This window comes from Branchiostoma floridae, chromosome 12 (genome assembly GCF_000003815.2).
Source record: "Branchiostoma floridae strain S238N-H82 chromosome 12, Bfl_VNyyK, whole genome shotgun sequence".
In the NCBI taxonomy this organism is placed as follows: Eukaryota; Metazoa; Chordata; class Leptocardii; order Amphioxiformes; family Branchiostomatidae; genus Branchiostoma; species Branchiostoma floridae.
Genome location: NC_049990.1, coordinates 3,732,266 through 3,748,847, shown reverse-complemented (window position 1 = coordinate 3,748,847; position 16,582 = coordinate 3,732,266). Strand labels below are relative to the sequence as shown.

The 16,582-nt window shown below is 45.6% G+C and overlaps 3 protein-coding genes and 1 long non-coding RNA gene across 4 annotated transcripts in view; 3 read left to right on the top strand and 1 right to left on the bottom strand.

Moving 5' to 3' along the window:
* The first annotated feature begins 1,155 nt into the window (after positions 1 to 1,155).
* On the top strand, positions 1,156 to 13,480 carry LOC118428021. Its single transcript, XM_035837987.1, has 11 exons — positions 1,156 to 1,443; positions 2,270 to 2,413; positions 3,130 to 3,918; positions 4,327 to 4,472; positions 6,038 to 6,233; positions 7,284 to 7,431; positions 8,081 to 8,197; positions 10,534 to 10,772; positions 11,413 to 11,556; positions 11,974 to 12,759; positions 13,195 to 13,480. Exons 1-11 carry the CDS (start codon positions 1,236 to 1,238, stop codon positions 13,434 to 13,436), a joined length of 3,159 nt encoding a protein of 1,052 aa, XP_035693880.1. The 5' UTR covers positions 1,156 to 1,235; the 3' UTR covers positions 13,437 to 13,480.
* LOC118428197 (monocarboxylate transporter 13-like) lies at positions 5,058 to 8,302 on the bottom strand. Its single transcript, XM_035838202.1, has 4 exons — positions 8,071 to 8,302; positions 7,269 to 7,412; positions 6,048 to 6,869; positions 5,058 to 5,581 (listed from the first exon to the last, which is right to left on the bottom strand). Exons 1-4 carry the CDS (start codon positions 8,282 to 8,284, stop codon positions 5,337 to 5,339), a joined length of 1,425 nt encoding a protein of 474 aa, XP_035694095.1. The 5' UTR covers positions 8,285 to 8,302; the 3' UTR covers positions 5,058 to 5,336.
* A 626-nt stretch (positions 13,481 to 14,106) lies between the features above and the next one.
* Positions 14,107 to 14,923, top strand: LOC118427993. Its single transcript, XR_004832601.1, has 2 exons — positions 14,107 to 14,319; positions 14,794 to 14,923. It is a non-coding gene; the product is annotated as an uncharacterized LOC118427993 (long non-coding RNA).
* Positions 14,924 to 15,357: 434 nt separating this feature from the next.
* The window catches only part of LOC118428020 (nicotinamide N-methyltransferase-like), a 3,662-nt gene continuing 2,437 nt past the window's right edge, over positions 15,358 to 16,582 (top strand). The window contains exons 1-2 of the mRNA XM_035837986.1: positions 15,358 to 15,523; positions 16,314 to 16,423. Of these exons, the coding sequence (XP_035693879.1) occupies positions 15,358 to 15,523; positions 16,314 to 16,423 (276 nt within the window). The remainder of the gene's footprint in view (positions 15,524 to 16,313; positions 16,424 to 16,582) is intronic.

The following is a 16,582-nucleotide window of genomic DNA, read 5'->3' as shown; positions in this document are numbered from 1 at the left end:
ATAGAATATTAGATTGCAGTTTGAACCCCACATTAAACTTTCGTAACCCTTCTCTCACGTGGTGACCAGGTTATTTCCACTGAGACTGTGCCTGCTAAACATCAACCATCAGTCTATGCTAAGGCTGCTACATACTCCTGTCCATGGACTCCAAAACAGCGAATATTCACGTTCTGAGACACCAGTCTGCAGTCAGACTCCATGAACTTTCTCCTGACGTCTGACTAACGAGAAGAGCACCATCAGGGATGTAAAGGGGAAATGCCACGCTGTTCCAGGTCAGTGCTTCTTTTAGGGGGGTATCTTGGCGCGTTGGCGGTGACGCTACGTTTTAAATAGAATTTCTGTCACCCTGGACGTGACATTTATATTGAATTATCATGCAAAGCACATAAGTATGACTTAAAAAATGACATAAAACGAAGTTTCGTCGATGAAAGTCGTCATGGGTGCTCTGCCGCAGGGACGCAGTCAGTGAGATACTCGGTTTTATGATTGCTTCACGCTGTTCATGTAAGTACTAATACATCAGGATTCTCAAATAAAAGACGTTGGGAATTAGTATGTGGTTAAAGTTTCAAAAGAATCTTAAAGAATTCTAATGCTTTACGTTGACTAGCGTACAGAATCAGTTAGTAGGGTTTTGACGTTTGTTATGAAATATGTGATGTAGATATCGATGAACGTTCCCCTCCCCATGCCTTCCACCTTTGTACGTACAACGAACCCGTTGGATCACTGGTGGCGCCATGTGTGTTCACTCTTCTAATAACTAGCGAAGTCGCAACATCGATCGGCTCTATTCCAAATCAGTGATTACATAGTCATGATAATAATCGGAACTAGTAAAGCCTGGTCGTGAGTGAGTGTGAGAGAGAGTGAGTGAGTGAGTGAGTGAGTGAGTGAGTGAGTGAGTGAGTGAGTGAGTGAGTGAGTGAGTGAGTGAGTGAGTGGGTGGGTGGGTGGTTGAGTGAGTGAGTGAGTGAGTGAGTGAGTGAGTGAGTGAGTGAGTGGGTGGGTGAGTGAGTGAGTGAGTGAGTGAGTGAGTGGGTGAGTGAGTGAGTAAATGAGTGAGTGAGTGAGTGAGTGAGTGAGTGTGAATGAGAGTGAGTGAGTGAAAATCAATGTGACTGAGAAATTGCGTGAATGAGAGTGAGTCAGTGAGTGAATGAATGAACGTAACTATATAATAGCATGACGTTTTTCTCATATACCAGTACTAGGCTTCTGCAAAGATGAAGCGGTTGCAGTACCATAGTGAGCCGCCAGACGGTGGCTGGGGCTGGATGGTTGTCCTGAGCAGCTTCTTGTCTCACGTCTTCGTTGTCGGCGGCTTCAAGTCGTTCGGCGTCTTCTTCCCGTACTTCCGTGAGGAGTTTGATGAAGATGCTGCGAATACGTCTTGGGTCAGCTCCATACAAGGAGCAGTGGTCTTCTTTGGCTGTGAGTCTCAGTCTTTTTCAAACTCACAAAACTGCAATCATCAAATAGTCCAATGTTCTTTGGAATGTTTCTTCAATGCTATTTGAAGGTCTGAAATCTGAATTATATGCGTACCTCATCAACGTATCCATCATACAATTGCAAAAGGTCGTAGTAGCTAATGATAGAAGCCAATTTTACAGTTTGTTTGTTTGTTTCTTTGTCAGTTCCGAGAACATGTACGAGGGGCGTGCAATAAGTAATGGTCCTGACCCACTTCCAGTTGTCTGATCTAAATGAAATTTTGTATGTGTAATAATTCATATCTCTATGGGTTATGTTGCAAAAGACAGCTCTGAACTAATTGTGGTTTCTGATTTACTGGTGTTTGAACTTAGTCAGGTGCGAAATGGACCAGGTGTGAAATGGAACCAGTTGAGTGTCGCGCAGTGATCCGGTTTTTGTATTTGAAAGGACGCACACCAAAGAAGATTTTTGATGAAATGAATGAAACTTATGGTGATGATGCCCCATCATATGACCTTGTAAAACGCTGGCATCCTGAATTCAAACGTGGCTGGAAGTCTGTGGAAACAGCTCCCAGACCTGGTCGTCCCTCTTGTGCCATTGATGAGGCATCAGTTGGAGGACCAACCTGGGGTGTCCTACAAAATCGGTGTCCAGAGCTGCATCAAACGATGGGAGAAATGCATAACTCTGGGTGATTCCTATGAAGAGAAAGACTAATAACTGTGCCAAGTTTCATTAATCTCCTGCTATGGGAAATGGGTCAGGACCATTACTAATTGCACGCCCCTCGTACCTTGTTTCCTTCCCGTGTCCCCAGCCGGTCTAGCCGGCGCCCTGGGGAACCGGTTCGGCTGCAGGCCCGTGGTAATGGCGGGGAGCCTGGTGGCCGCCGCGGGGCTCATCTCCAGCATGTTCGTCACTTCCATGGCAACCATGTACGTCACCACGGGGTTGGTCACAGGTACGTCACATATGCTTACGTCACCACGGGGTTGGTCACAGGTACGTCGCATATATACGCCATCATGGCCACACCCATTGCACCTGCCTACGTCACAGAACGTCACACATACGAGACGTACCGAGAGGATCTTCTAGGGGTCTGAATTAGCTGTGATGTGACCGGTTTCTCGAAAGGATATCACAAACGAAAGGATATCACAATTTCCCCATACGGTCCCAGGAGTGATAGTAGTCGATATTGGAACCATGGCATCTAACCGCCTTGTTTCGCGAAAAGCCTACCAGGAAGGCAAGTTTAGGACTTGAATTGTCTAAAGTTAAGATTTCATCGCATTCCGGTGACTAGACTTAAGTTAGTGTTTTGAATGAGTAGCCTGGGCACCAGACTGTTTCAAGAGCCTATACAGCCCAACTGCTCGGCTACAGGGCCAACATGCCCCCAAGGAAATTAGTTATACAGCAGCTCCCCAGAGTTAGACCGTGATAGATATTATTGAGATCGGGTCGGAGTCTAATATCCGAGCAAGGTTTCAAGTAACGTTAATTTTACATGTTTTGCAGGTCTTGGGTTTTCCCTCATGTACACGCCATGTATAACCATGGCGGGGCTTTACTTCAACATCATACAGTGAAATAAAAATAGAGAGTACTTAAGTTTCCAAGTGATTTTCTGTTGCAGTCAAATTTCAAGTAACTCTACATGTTCTGTTTTAGGTCTCGGGTTTTCCCTGATGTACACGCCATGTATAACAATGGTGGGACTGTACTTCAGCAGAAGACGCTCCCTCGCCACGGGCATCGGGCTTTCCGGCGCGGGGGTGGGCGTTTTCGCCTTCCCTCCGTTCTTCCAACTCCTCATCGACAACTACGGCTGGAAGAACGCGCTGCTCATCTTCTCCGGGATCGTTCTGAACGGGAGCGTGTTCGGGGCGCTGTTGAGACCGCTGCACTTGAGAAGCACTCTCAAACCAGAAGAGCTAGAACGTCAGGAAGGTCAAGAACAAAGGGTTGGACTGTGTAGCCGTGTGTCGAACACCTTCGGCTTCTATCTTTTGAAAGACCCGTTCTTTGCCGCCTTTTCTGTTTGCCAGATTCTTCTCGGGTTTGGCGCTTTCGTGCCATTCGTGCATCTGGTAGCGCACGCGAGAGACATCGGTATAGAGCCGCAACCTGCCGCCTTCCTGGTCTCTGTTATCGGCATCACTGACATGCTGTCCAGAATCGGCTACGGCTGGCTGTCCGATTCCGGGCTCTTCGTTCGGATGAGAGGGTACACAGCGTGCGTCGCGGGTTTTGGACTTTGCCACGTGTTTGTTCCGTTCGCTCAAACGTACGCTGGCTTGGTGGCGTACTGTCTCTTCTTCGGGGCCTTCCAGGGCTGCTGCCTGTGCCAGGTGGCGGTGATACTCGCCGATATCTGCGGGGTGAAGAAACTGGGGAGCGCCATCGGACTTTGCTACACCGTCACAGGTCTGGCACTACTCTTTGGGCCGCCTATGGCAGGTAAGGACTGCTCTCACTATTACAGTATGATTTCGTACACATGAGGCTGCTTTGAATTGAAAAACTATAAGTAGAAAGGTAACTGCAAAAAAAAGTAAATGCAAAATGTTTACATTCACATGGTCTATCCTATATAGTATGATGACCAGCTCCACGGTCTCTGACCTGCCATTTGCTACATAATGTAATCGAACACCACAGGATGTTTGCTACTTTAAAAGTAACCATTGTGTCAGTCGTCTGGTGCTTACGACAACAATAACATAATCATTCCCTGAAGTTACATCTAATCTCTCTGTCATACATGAAGTATACAGGTATTAGACTGTATAATGTAGTTATATCTATATGACGGTGTTCTCTGTGACAACTGACTTTAAAACTTCACACATGCATGTTGCCCTTCAGGTCACCTGTTTGACGTCACGGGGAACTACAAGGTGTCGTTCTTCGTGTCCGGTGGACTGGTGCTCTTCAGTCTGCTGCTGTTACTCCCTCTGGAAATCTACAGGACCATCACTGCTAGAAACCATGACCAGGTCGTCTTGGATACCGTAGATGATGTAGACATCCCGGATCATGATAAACTCGTTCTAAGATCCGAGATTTCGGCACCATTTATTACTTTGGAAACCACTGTATGATGTAGAGCCTGGTCGACTGAAAGTGTTGTCTGTAGTCCAGCCTTGATCGCTTTGGTCCGCTCCCGAAGGTCGAAATTCCTATCCAACCTTTGGTAGCGGACCAAAGCGAACAAGCCTGGACTCCAGGCTACAGACGGTGAGGACCTGGTTTTACATTCCGTAGACGACGTGGATAACGATGAAATGGACGCGCTAGAAAAGTATTACGATGATTTTACATTAAATACCTCCGTAACATTTACAATGTATTGTGTTGACATGGAAACTACTGCGTGATGTTAAAAGCAAGATATAATAAAAGCCCCCCCCCCCCCGTCTGTACGCCCGCTCTCAAGAGCGTATAGAAACGAACTTAACCTATATTGTAGAATCTTTCTCCCATAGCTTCTTGAGTTATGCTGTACAAACCACACACACACATACACACATACTTATATACGCACACACACGCGAACATGTTAGTCCAATGTCCCCATGGACAAAAGAGAAACTGTGTTTATTGCCGTCAGGCAACAAAAGCATTTTGTATGAGAATTTATTGTCCATAAAGGTTTTTTCCATCATCAAAGACGATTTAAGAATCAAGGCATCAACAACTCCAAAAGAAGTGGAATCTTGGTGATCTCAAATATCGATTTTGATAAAGCTAGAAATATATAATATAGTATGAATTGTTTAAAAATCCCTGAATACGAGTAACACCTGACATCTAGATGTTTAGTTGGACAACAAGACTTTCCCTTCAACATTGCACCTTGCCGATTTTTGAGTGATTCATACACTGGTCTCACGAATTAGAAGAACATCTCTGCTGTCATCAAAGTCCATGTCATGAACTATGTCCATAGAATGAGGGTTTTTACTCGAGTTTTCCGATCCTAGCTTGTCGAAGTCCTGACGTTGCACGCTCCTTGTGCGATGGGCCTCTAACGCTGACGTCATCAAGGTGCTGCACAGGACCATACCCCCCGCGACGTAGAATGAGACGTTGTAGTTCCCAGTGACGTCATACAAATAGCCTACGCATCAGTACGAAAAAACACACATATTATTATGGCATGTATGTAGTTTGTAGAATGGTAGTTACAACATTAATGTATTAATAATGAAATGAACCGGCACACACAGCTTTTCTCTGAGATTTTTTATTATAGACCTCATTGACCATCCCTCAACCGAGACGGGGGCCGATACCAGCTCAGGCAGATGCTTGCCACCTTTGACCCGATGCTGACGTCACACTTCCGTTGAGGTCACGTTACATAGTCTCCGGATCATTTCAACTTGAGAGGGATCAGAGGATAGATCGAAAGCTTATTGTTAAGTACCTTGTACAATGTATATGAAAAAACAACGGATAGCATCTTTAAAGGGGTTATTGATATGTTTGTCTATGTAAGTCTTTTTCGATGATTTTCCCCCACGTAAATTCCTATCCAGGTTGAATAATATTAAATAGTCCGATGTTGCAACAGTCGGCGTTACCTGCAAGTGGCGGACTGAGGAGCATGGAAAACCCGCGGACACTGAAGGTTATCCCGACAGCACTCGCCAGTCTCTTGACTCCGCAGAACTCGGCCAGAAACACCGCGGTCTTCGTGGACAAGCACCCCATGAACACTCCGATAAACAAACAGCAGATCACCATTGTTGCGTACGTTTGTGCAAAAGGTAAGAACATCAGACTCAGGCCGAGCCCTAGGCTGCACGCTACCAACCCACGAAGAAGGGGGTACAGGCCCAGGTTGTAAAGCCAGCCGTACCCGATTCTAGCCAGGCAGTCGGCAATGCCCACCACAGAGGCAAGGAATGCGGCTTGCTGCGGCTCTAGTCCTACAGTTCTCGCATGGTTTACCAAGTGTGCAAACGGAATGCTGAATCCAACTACTAGAGACATCATGATGACATTAAAGATCGCAAAATAAGGTATTTTTAACAGTGAGAGGTCTAGGACACCGCACAGGCGTGCCATCAGTCCTTGGCTCGTTTTCTTAGGCATTGCCATTGGTTCATCAGCTACGTGAGACTCAATGGTACTTTCAGTTTCTTGGACATCGATGTCCGCTTTTAGTTGTAAGGGTCGTAACAAGGCACCAAACACACATCCTTGTAAGGCGATCCCTGCCACAATAAAGAGGGAACCCCTCCACCCGTAGTTGTCGATGAGCAGCTGAAATGTAGGAGGCAGGACGAAGGCTCCGACTCCGGATCCTGATATTCCAATTCCGTTGGCAAGCGAGAGTCTTCTCTTGAAGTATCTCCCCACCATTGTAATGCAAGGCGTGTACATGAGCGAGAAGCCAAGACCTGTGGAAGAAGGAGCACGACAAACGAGCCGTTAATGTTCAAAACGATGATTGTCACAAAAGCACCCATTCAGTCAAGAAAACTTTGCCAATTAGAGTTACCGACCAAGTCCAGAAAGCACCAAGATGCAACCGTTTGCAAAACCGCTTGCGTCACAGATTGTAACACGTTCTAAAATTCTGGATGTATGTTCGAATGTCGTTCGACGCGTTCGAATATCGTTCGAGGAGTTCGAATGTCGTTCCAACAGTTCGAATGTCGTTCCAACAGTTCGAATGTCGTTCGACGTGTTCGAATGTAAGCGGAAATGACGTACGTCTTCCCTGTGATGCAAGCAGCTTTTGTGGGCATGGCTCTGGTAATACCATGACGAAGAAGGTAACATTTGCTGTAACTTACCCGTGATGAACCCAGCCGTTAGGTTCATGACAGCCAGGCTGGTGACGAACATACTGGAGAGGAGACCTGTGGTGGCCAGCAGACTCCCCGTCATCACTACAGCCCTGCCGCCGAACATGTTACACAGGGCACCCGCGGGGAGGGCTGGTGAGGGGAAAGAATGGTTAGACATTTTTAATGCTTTTCACCACCTTAACCAGATGTCAAAACCAAAATTAACGCTTTAATAATCCTACGAAATATTGAGAATTTTAATGCTATAGCCCTAGCCTTATCATAACAGCTAAAAACAGTTAAAGTTGTGTGTCGCAAAGTTAGGTCATAGGCTACGAGCAGACTGGTTGTCTATGGAATGTACCACTCTAGGGGGTGTAATGCTACAGTACCTGGAAAAGCTGCCAGGGGCCCAAAACATCAGGTTTTCTTGGTGCAGTAGAAGTCGCTTAATTGCACGGCATATTTGCCAGTGAACTTTGTGCAATTATCCGGCTGGTGCAATAATGCGAAGTTATCTAGCTGGACCGCACCTGTTTGAGATTTTGGGATTCCGTGCAGTTTACAGAAGTGTGCGTTAATCCGTTGTGCAATTAACTGGCTTCTACTTTTGTACCAGACCAGAACCAGTAACAATCACCTGGAGCTGATTCGTCCCGGGTGTATAAAAATTACTCGTATGGTCAATGCCAGACGTACCCTGGGAGCCAGATTCAAGCCAGGCCCGGCAGATTCTCTACCGAGCTTGGTTAGAGTCTGGCTCCCAGGGTATGCGAGACACAGAGAATGCAATAAGACATGTACTTACACCCGAACAGCATGACGGAGCCCATGATGGAGCTAACCCAGGACGTGGACGCTGCGTCCTGCCCAAACGCCTCCTGTAGGTACGGGAAGAACACTCCGAAGGACTTGAAGGTTCCGACCATGAACACGTGGGACAGGAAGCTGCTTAAAACCACGAACCAGCCCCAACCGCCGTCCGGGGCCTCTGAATAGTTTGCACCTCTCTTGTTAGCCATCTTAATGCAAACATAGATAAAAGGTGGGCCACTGAAGGAAAAAGAACATGAGAGCTGGTACTAATTAATATTACGACAAAAAGGAAAAGACAACTATGAACATACCTAGTATCCGAGTTCAGTCCATATGGCTGTAGACACTACAAATGTCCAAATAAAACGTCCACTGAAGTTACCTGGCAACAAGTGCCCTTGTCTTGAAAGTCGTGCAAAAATTAACGTGGATACCAGGCAGTTTCAAAGGTTGCAGACCAACTCCTAGACGCGAAACTCCACAACAGCATTCCACCCCACCCCCCACCCCTTAGTTGAACCCTCGCACTATAGATATCAATCAAAGCAAAGTTCAACGTCGACGTCCTTACCGTGTGGAGGGTTTATTTCACTCTGCTAGTTCCGATGTTTCAAGTCCTGCCGGTACTAGTTAACCACTGTCCTCGAGGTGAACCCGAGGTAAACTGCTGGGACTGACATTGCACGAACGTACCTTCGTACAACCTTTTTACAACCTTTGTACTCTCCAAGCAGATGTTAGACTCCGGTTGATTTTGGCGTTTGTTATGTTTTTATTTGGGCTTTTTGTTTTGTACCGTTATACTTATGTCTAGCGGCCTATGTTTATGGCTGGAAAACATCAAAGAATCATTAAATAAACGGCACAAAATGGAATGCCCGATACAAACGCATAAAAAAGTCAAAACATCCGGGAGCGTAACCTCTGCTTGGAGAGTACAACCTTTGGACTCTGAACTACGGTAAACTTTCCCTTGCTGACTTGCGTCATTGCAAAATGGCTGGTATCGTTTGGGGAGTAAACACACTGTTGCGTCCGAAATTCTGGTCTAGCGCAGGTGAGGTGTCCGAAAGGGGCGTGAGCGTTCCAACGTGCGGAAGGTATGGCATTGGCTATAAATGGCATAGCAATAAATTGTCATAGTAGGACACCATGGACAGTAAACGGCACGTTGAAAGCTTTGACATAAGGGATTATTGATAGCACAGAGAGACCACGAATATAACAATGGACCATTGTTTTAACTCAGCATTTCCATGTTAAGGCTAGTGCTCTGCAAGCTGAGTTTGGTGTGTGTGTGTGTGCGCGCGCAATGGCCTGGGTGGGGGGTCCTTCCCTTCTTCTGAGAGCACAGTGCGGCTGTAGTTAACTCTGCTTGAAGGCGCGAAAATGAATGCAGTAAGATTGTTTATGCCCGACCCTGACCCATTACCAGCAACTAGGGTAAAGGTCGTGATCACGCCACGATCACAGACCGGTCGCTGCGTTACCTACTTCCTCCAATCGGCGATTCGTCTTTAGGGTGAAGAAGGTAATGGTCCTTCCATTTGACCTTAGATGGCGCATGGCTTTGCTTTGAGAGTGTGACTAACTCTTGTCTAAGGCTGGTCGCTTGTCACCTTTTCAGGGGGGCTCAGTGCAGCTATTTTGCCATCTCAGAAACTAACCACTGCAATACTGTTCAGAGGCATGTGGCAGTGACGACCATTAGAACACGGTTACACCCCCCACCCCCCTACCTCCATGGCCTTCATCGTCTGACCTTGCACCACGAACTAAATTTAGGATAAAGGACACACTGACACTGTAAAACCATCATTGGCAACAACCCGCGCGCCTGTAAGAAAAGGTTTAATAGCTTCTCTCTCCAAAAGGCTCAGTGTGGTTGTAATCTACGCCTTTAGTTCTTCTACCTTTGTATAATATCGCTTCAGAGTTCATGTGGCACCCATGTCCTTAAATGCCTTTTCGAACTTTGACCCGTACCGGTAAATGCGATTGTACACTTTAATACAGTACGGACCTCAATATTTAAATGCATTTTCTAGTAGTACATGTGTAAATATGAAAGTGTTAATTACTATAAACCCTTTGCCAGAAGCTTATGTTTTGATCGTGTTTGTCTGCTTTGTTTATTTGTACCTGAATAAGGTTGCATGCAGTAAAAAACTCAAGAATCAGCGAAAATGTCATTCATGGATGCAGTTTAAACAAGAGTGTATAGACCCCTTACCTCCGTGAGGTACATCATGTTGTCTCATTGATTATGCAAATAATGCTGTATTAATCATATTTTAATTGATGTTTTTTCTCATCTCAAATAAAATATTATATGTATCAAAGTCCTATTCTATATTAGCACCCCATTTTAACTTTTCATCATTGATTATGTAAATGACTTCAATATTTGCATAACCTATGTTTTCTTTTCTGTCCATCACAGGTGATCAAATTGACAACACCCACGTCTTCACAATATGACCAAAAACAGACATGTGCAGTACCAAGAGGAGCCGCCAGATGGCGGTTGGGGGTGGTTCGTCGTCCTGAGCGCCTTTCTGTCTCATGTTTTCATTCTCGGTGCGATGAAGTCGTTCGGAGTGTTCTTCCCGTACTTCCAGGAGGCTTTTGGACAAGACGCCGCCTCCACTTCGTGGGTTAGCTCCATCATGGGGGCGGTCACACTGTTCGGAGGTACTGTAAATGCATTTAAGTTTGCAGGGATTTAATTTCGCGGTAGCGGGAAAAAGGACTTTTCGCAACTGCACTTGGTTTTAAATTCGCGGTAGCACCGTAGACTGCAGTCTAATACTATAATAGACAAATGTTCGCGGTGGTTTTAAGCACCGCGAAAACCGCGAACATTAATCCACCGCGAACATTTCTGCATTTACAGTAATTAGATTATATCTACGTTTGGATTGCAACAACGCAATAAGACGTTTCACAGCTTAAACTGCGTATGCGCAGTTTAACGTATCATGGATTGTGTTTTGTTGTGTTGTGGAAGTTGAAGGCTTCTGAGACATAATAAACAAACACCTAACAAAAACGTGCTTACAAATAAGGGGCCTTCACTTTTGAAATCTTGTAAGCAAAATGCGAACCAGCGGATGCCGCACCGCAGCGCATTGCAGAAACCGTGTACCATACATTTGACAATAATATTACATCATATTCTCCTAACTATGAAATTGTGCAGTGGATGTTTATATGGATCAATTGAAATTATTTGAAAGTTATCAATTGTTGAAGGTGCATTCAATAATCCCGGTGTTAAATTCTACACGATTGAATATGGACTACATGTACTTACTTTGCTGTCTTGCTGCAGCCCTCCCCGCGGGTGCCCTGTGTAACATGTTCGGCTGCAGGGCTGTAGTGATGACGGGGAGTCTGCTGGCCACCACAGGTCTCCTCTCCAGTATGTTTGTCACCAGCCTGGCTGTCATGAACCTAACGGCAGGGTTCATCACGGGTAAGTCACCTCCTTCTGATTTGTGCTATGATGAACTACCAGTCTGCAAATATCGTTGCAATAACCATTTCAAGCGTCCACACGCTTTTGATCTAAAGTAGTATCACCACAATCCTTAGATGCAAATTCGAACCTGTCGAGCCACATTCGAACGCATCGAACCAAATTCGAAGGCATCGAACGACATCCGAACGTTTATCCAGAATGTTCGAACGTGTTCGAATCCTGACTAAAATGACGCATGCCATAATGCCCCCTCGGCCTCCCCCTTTGAGAAGTTTTGTGGGCCTGAATCCGTTTAATGTCATCCTAAACATCTAATCAGTAAATGTATCATCGAGTGATCACGAGAGGCATTCAAATTACTTCAGGAAACACTTACCATACGTTTCTCTGATTGTTGCTCTTTCCTTACAGGTCTTGGTTTCTCGTTCATGTACACGCCTTGCCTTACCATGGTGGGGAGATACTTCAAGAAGCGCCTGGCGCTTGCCAACGGGATCGCTCTGTCAGGATCCGGAGTCGGGACCTTCGCCCTTCCTCCCGTGTTTCAGCTGCTCATCGACAACTACGGGTGGAGGGGTTCCCTCTTTATCGTGGCAGGGATCGCCTTACAAGGCTGTGTGTTTGGTACCTTGTTACGACCGATAAACTTAAAAGCAGACATTGATGAAAAAGACAATGCAATAACATCTAGGAAAACGAATCACGGACTGGTAGCACGCCTGTGCGGTGCCTTTGACCTCTCTCTGTTCAAAATTCCGTATTTTGCCGTTTTCAACTTGGCCATGATGTTCCTGGTAGTCGGCTACGTCATTCCGTTTGTACATCTGGTAAAACACGCGAGAACTATCGGAGTGGAACCACAGAAGGCCGCCTTTCTGGCCTCGGTGGTCGGCATCGGCGACGGCGTGTCAAGAATCGCGTACGGATGGTTCTCAAACCTGGGGCTGTACCCCCTCCTTCGCGGGTTCGTGGTGTGCAGCCTGGGGCTCGGCCTGAGCCTGATGTTCTTGCCGTTCGCCCAAACCTACCCGTCTATGGTAGCGTGCTGTCTCTCTGTGGGCCTGTTTGCAGGAAGTCTTTCCACCCAGACCGCGGTGTTTCTGGCGGAGTTCTGCGGAGTCAAGAGACTGGCGAGTGCTGTCGGGATAGCCTTCAGCGTCCGCGGGTTTTCAATGCTCTTCGGCCCACCACTTGCAGGTAACATCAACTGTTGTAACGTCAGATTACGTATTGATATATTATTCAAGCTAGATAAGAATTAACATGGGGGAAGCATTATCGAGAAAATCACTCATAGACAAACATACTATAATATACTTTTTATACACAAGTTCCGTACACAAGGCACTTGCCAACGATCTGTCCCCTGATCCATCTCAAGTTTAAATGACCCGAAGCCTATTTCACGTGACCTGAACGGAAGTATGGCGTCAGCAACGGGTCAAAGGTGATCGGCAGTTGGCTTCGGCCCCCGTCTCGGTTGAGGGATAGTCAATGAGGCTTACAATCCAAATGCTCAAGGGCTAGCTTATGTCATCTATGTTGTATATAACTACGATTGTACAAACTACATAGTTACGTAACGTCACTGTTGCATGCATGTAATTTTGGCCTTTTCGTTTTGGTGCATAGGCTATCTGTATGACGTCACTGGGAACTACAACGTCTCGTTCTACGTCGCGGGGGGTACTGTCCTGTGCAGCACCGTGATGACGTCAGCGTTAGAGGCCCATCGGACGAGGAACGTGCAACGTCAGAACTTTGACAAGCTGGCGGAAGACTCGAGTAAAAGCCCAACTTCCACTGATATTCCCGAGGATATAGACCCTGATGGCAGCAAAGATCTACTTGTCATTCACGAAACCAGCGTATGACCCACTTATAAAGTAGGTCATTTTACTGGTCGAAAATCGAAGCAATAAAATTGTAATAGATGTGTCAGTATTTCTTCCACATATCGGTAATTTAAACATATCTCTTAAATGTTTGAATGTACAGTTCAATCTTTAATATGAATGAATGAATAAGTGAGTGAACTTTATTCATTCATTCATATATGAATGAATGAGTGAGTGAACTTTATTTCTCGACAATTGTACAGGATACAACGTATGGCAATGGCTACTATACTACACACAGATACTAAACTACATACAGATACAGAGCAGCAAAATTTCATCAATAACAATATAAGGATTACAGCACGATATTGATGTATGGAAACAATAGAATATCGAAATGTGACTCGTTGACACGCATTTCCCCGTCCGCAATGCGGCAAATGGCAATTACGATCTGACAGGTGCCACATCAACTATCATGTTTCAGCCGAGTACCTTGACTTAAGACCACCACATTAAAATCGGCGTAGTTGAGTCCCTCTCAAGAACACCTGGATGTCTGAAGCGTGCATACCTCGAGGATTACCCAGTCTGCATACCTTTTTATACGGCGGTGTCAGGGATAATGAGAGGTGGGCGGTACAGCACAGCTCTGTTTAAGTTAACAAGTCTCGTTGCGATGGCAACTACCTTAAAGTTTGTTCTGAAAGTGTCGACAAGGTTTAGACCATATGAAACAGTTTTTAAGACGTCTCGAGCCACAACACCGGTGCCCCACCCCACCGAAAAACCCATAACACATTGCCACGTGACATGCTACCCGACTGGTCTAACGACATCGTCTCGGTCTGACGAGGTCACTAGAAATTTGGCAGTGATCCGTGTGGATCTATACGACACAGTGAACCCACAGAAAGTAATGTATGCTGTCTATATTTCACTTTTTTGCAAGGCTTCCTCCATGAACAGCCCCACCAGGTTGTTAAGTTACTAATAACAAAGTCATTTTCACACAACCAAGTGTCTTACTATTTAAAGCACGACTTTTGGCGCCGTCCCTGATTGTAATTAGGCCACCGACGGCCGCCCGGTCGTGAGTAAAACACTTGATTGTTTACAGAGAATTTTGTTATCCGACATGGCTTCGTGTCAACAAATTTAACAATCCTATCCAGGCATAATCCGTCCATGGTGATGTTCATGTTAACATTATTCAGTTAGTACATATTTAGTATCTGTTAAGGCCACGGTAAGTTTAATGGATGACAAAAGGGCACAAAAAGATGGCTAAATTTTCAAAATAGACACAGTAAACGTTATAACAAGAATTGAAGCGACAAAACATGGTATCAACAAAGCATTCAAGTAATCTACTGTATATTTTTAACAGGTGTGCCATCGTATTCTGCGACGCGTTCAACAATCGTGATCAGTTTGCTGGAGTGAAGTTGGCCCAGTGTGTTTCAACGAGTAAAACAGTATGTCCACCGATCGCGACACTATGGCATCTAACGGACAGGTTTGTTGTTGTAGTTGTTAGAAGAACAAGTAGCACGGGTCTGGATAAAAACTGGGCAACACACCTTTAGTTTGGTTCAAGCGCACAGGAAATAATACTGCGCAGCTATAAGCTCCTTCACCAATCCGTTTACACATACGCAGCAACAGTAATTCTCGCTTATATGTCAAAGGGTGAAGGCCAACGAATTGTATATAGTACTGGTCTCGACCATTATCCCAATTTGCGTAACAATGTCCAGGAAATGCCAAAAAGCAGTTAATCAAGCAACTGGACATGATTGTGGAATCGGTCAGACGTTTCAGATAGCATCCACTATTTTTCGTCAGTGTCATTCAGACCAAAGATAGTGGATGTTATCTGAAACGTCTGGTCGACGTCGTTTCCATATCCAGGCGCTTGAGTAACTGCTTTTGGGCATATCTTATTACCTGGATGTCTAACCTTCATCGAAATGTCCAGGAAACATCGTCTTACGACAAGTTCAACGCGAAGAGCTACTTGAAGAAAAATTACCCCATGGGGCCTGACGGGATACCTGCGTCTCACGAGGACTGGATGCCGTGGCTACTCAACAACCTGAAGGACACCTTCGCGGGGGGTAAGACATTCTATTTTTCCTGCGCTGTGATTGGCTGATCCATATGCGCTATCTATATATGGCAAAAGCTGACTAATTACTGCGTAGTGAGACATCCCCATAGACTGGTCCCCGGCGCTAGGTACTCCGAAGGCCAGGCAGAACGTGAAAGATTCTTACTTAGACTTACACCCTCCCGTGTCTATAGTGAAACATTGGGCAGCAAAGTCTCCATTCATGGCCGTTTGACATTGATCAAGGACTAGCGTAACGCCCTGATAGTAATACATATTGCAAGCTCGCTTAACTTGATGTTAAAGGACTGAAAGGACCCCAGACACATTTTGGTGCAGTCCACGGTTTTTATCATTTTATTCTTCTCTCTTTGTGTCTTCTACACACACACAACCCCCTTCACCGGGGTTCCTTCCAGACAGGGCCCGGGATGACCCATCATATATCTTGGGGCATTTCCAAAACAAACCGCTAGAGCGCCCAACCCAACACCACTTACTGTCGGCCCCAAGAGCTTATAAACTGCCACTCAAACATCACGACCGCAGCATGTCCAGAAATCGAGATATCAAAATAGAAAATTCCGATGCAGTACCGTAACAACTTGCTAGGGAGCCCCAAATCTTATCTACCAAGACCTACATACATACAGAATATCATCAGTACAATCCATCTAAGCGTTCTTGAGCCATGCTGGTCTTCTACAAACAAACACACAAAGTGACAACGCTACCGAACATATCACCTTCTTGGCAAAGGTAACAATACATACTTTTTATCACATACTGCCCTATAGGTCAGCTGTCTGGAGAGCGGCTGTTGGATGTGGGGACCGGACCTGCTATCCACAACCTGATCTCTGCTGCCCGCTACTTTCCCAACATCACATGTGCGGAGTACTGTCAGGTATTTGCAAGCTCATCCCCGAAGGCTAATTTTTCAAGGGAACACACAAATATGATAACAATCATTAAAAGTCTAGTCTGTATATTTATCTGTTCTTGACGTTAGAGAAGTGACTCTGGAAGCCACCGAGGTCTTCCTCCCTCTAGCATGTCCAAAAAT

Excerpts from the sequence above, each read along its gene's own strand:
- LOC118428021 (XM_035837987.1), top strand. The coding sequence starts at position 1,236 with ATGAAGCGGTTGCAGTACCATAGTGAGCCGCCAGACGGTGGCTGGGGC. Across the intron at positions 6,234-7,283 it reads TGCGTACGTTTGTGCAAAAG|CCGTTAGGTTCATGACAGCC; the intron begins GTAAGAACATCA and ends TGATGAACCCAG. Across the intron at positions 10,773-11,412 it reads GGCGGTCACACTGTTCGGAG|CCCTCCCCGCGGGTGCCCTG; the intron begins GTACTGTAAATG and ends GTCTTGCTGCAG.
- LOC118428197 (XM_035838202.1), bottom strand. The coding sequence starts at position 8,284 with ATGGCTAACAAGAGAGGTGCAAACTATTCAGAGGCCCCGGACGGCGGT. Across the intron at positions 7,413-8,070 it reads CTCCGTCATGCTGTTCGGGT|CCCTCCCCGCGGGTGCCCTG; the intron begins GTAAGTACATGT and ends TCCCCTCACCAG. Across the intron at positions 5,582-6,047 it reads CCTCAGTCCGCCACTTGCAG|GCTATTTGTATGACGTCACT; the intron begins GTAACGCCGACT and ends ACTGATGCGTAG.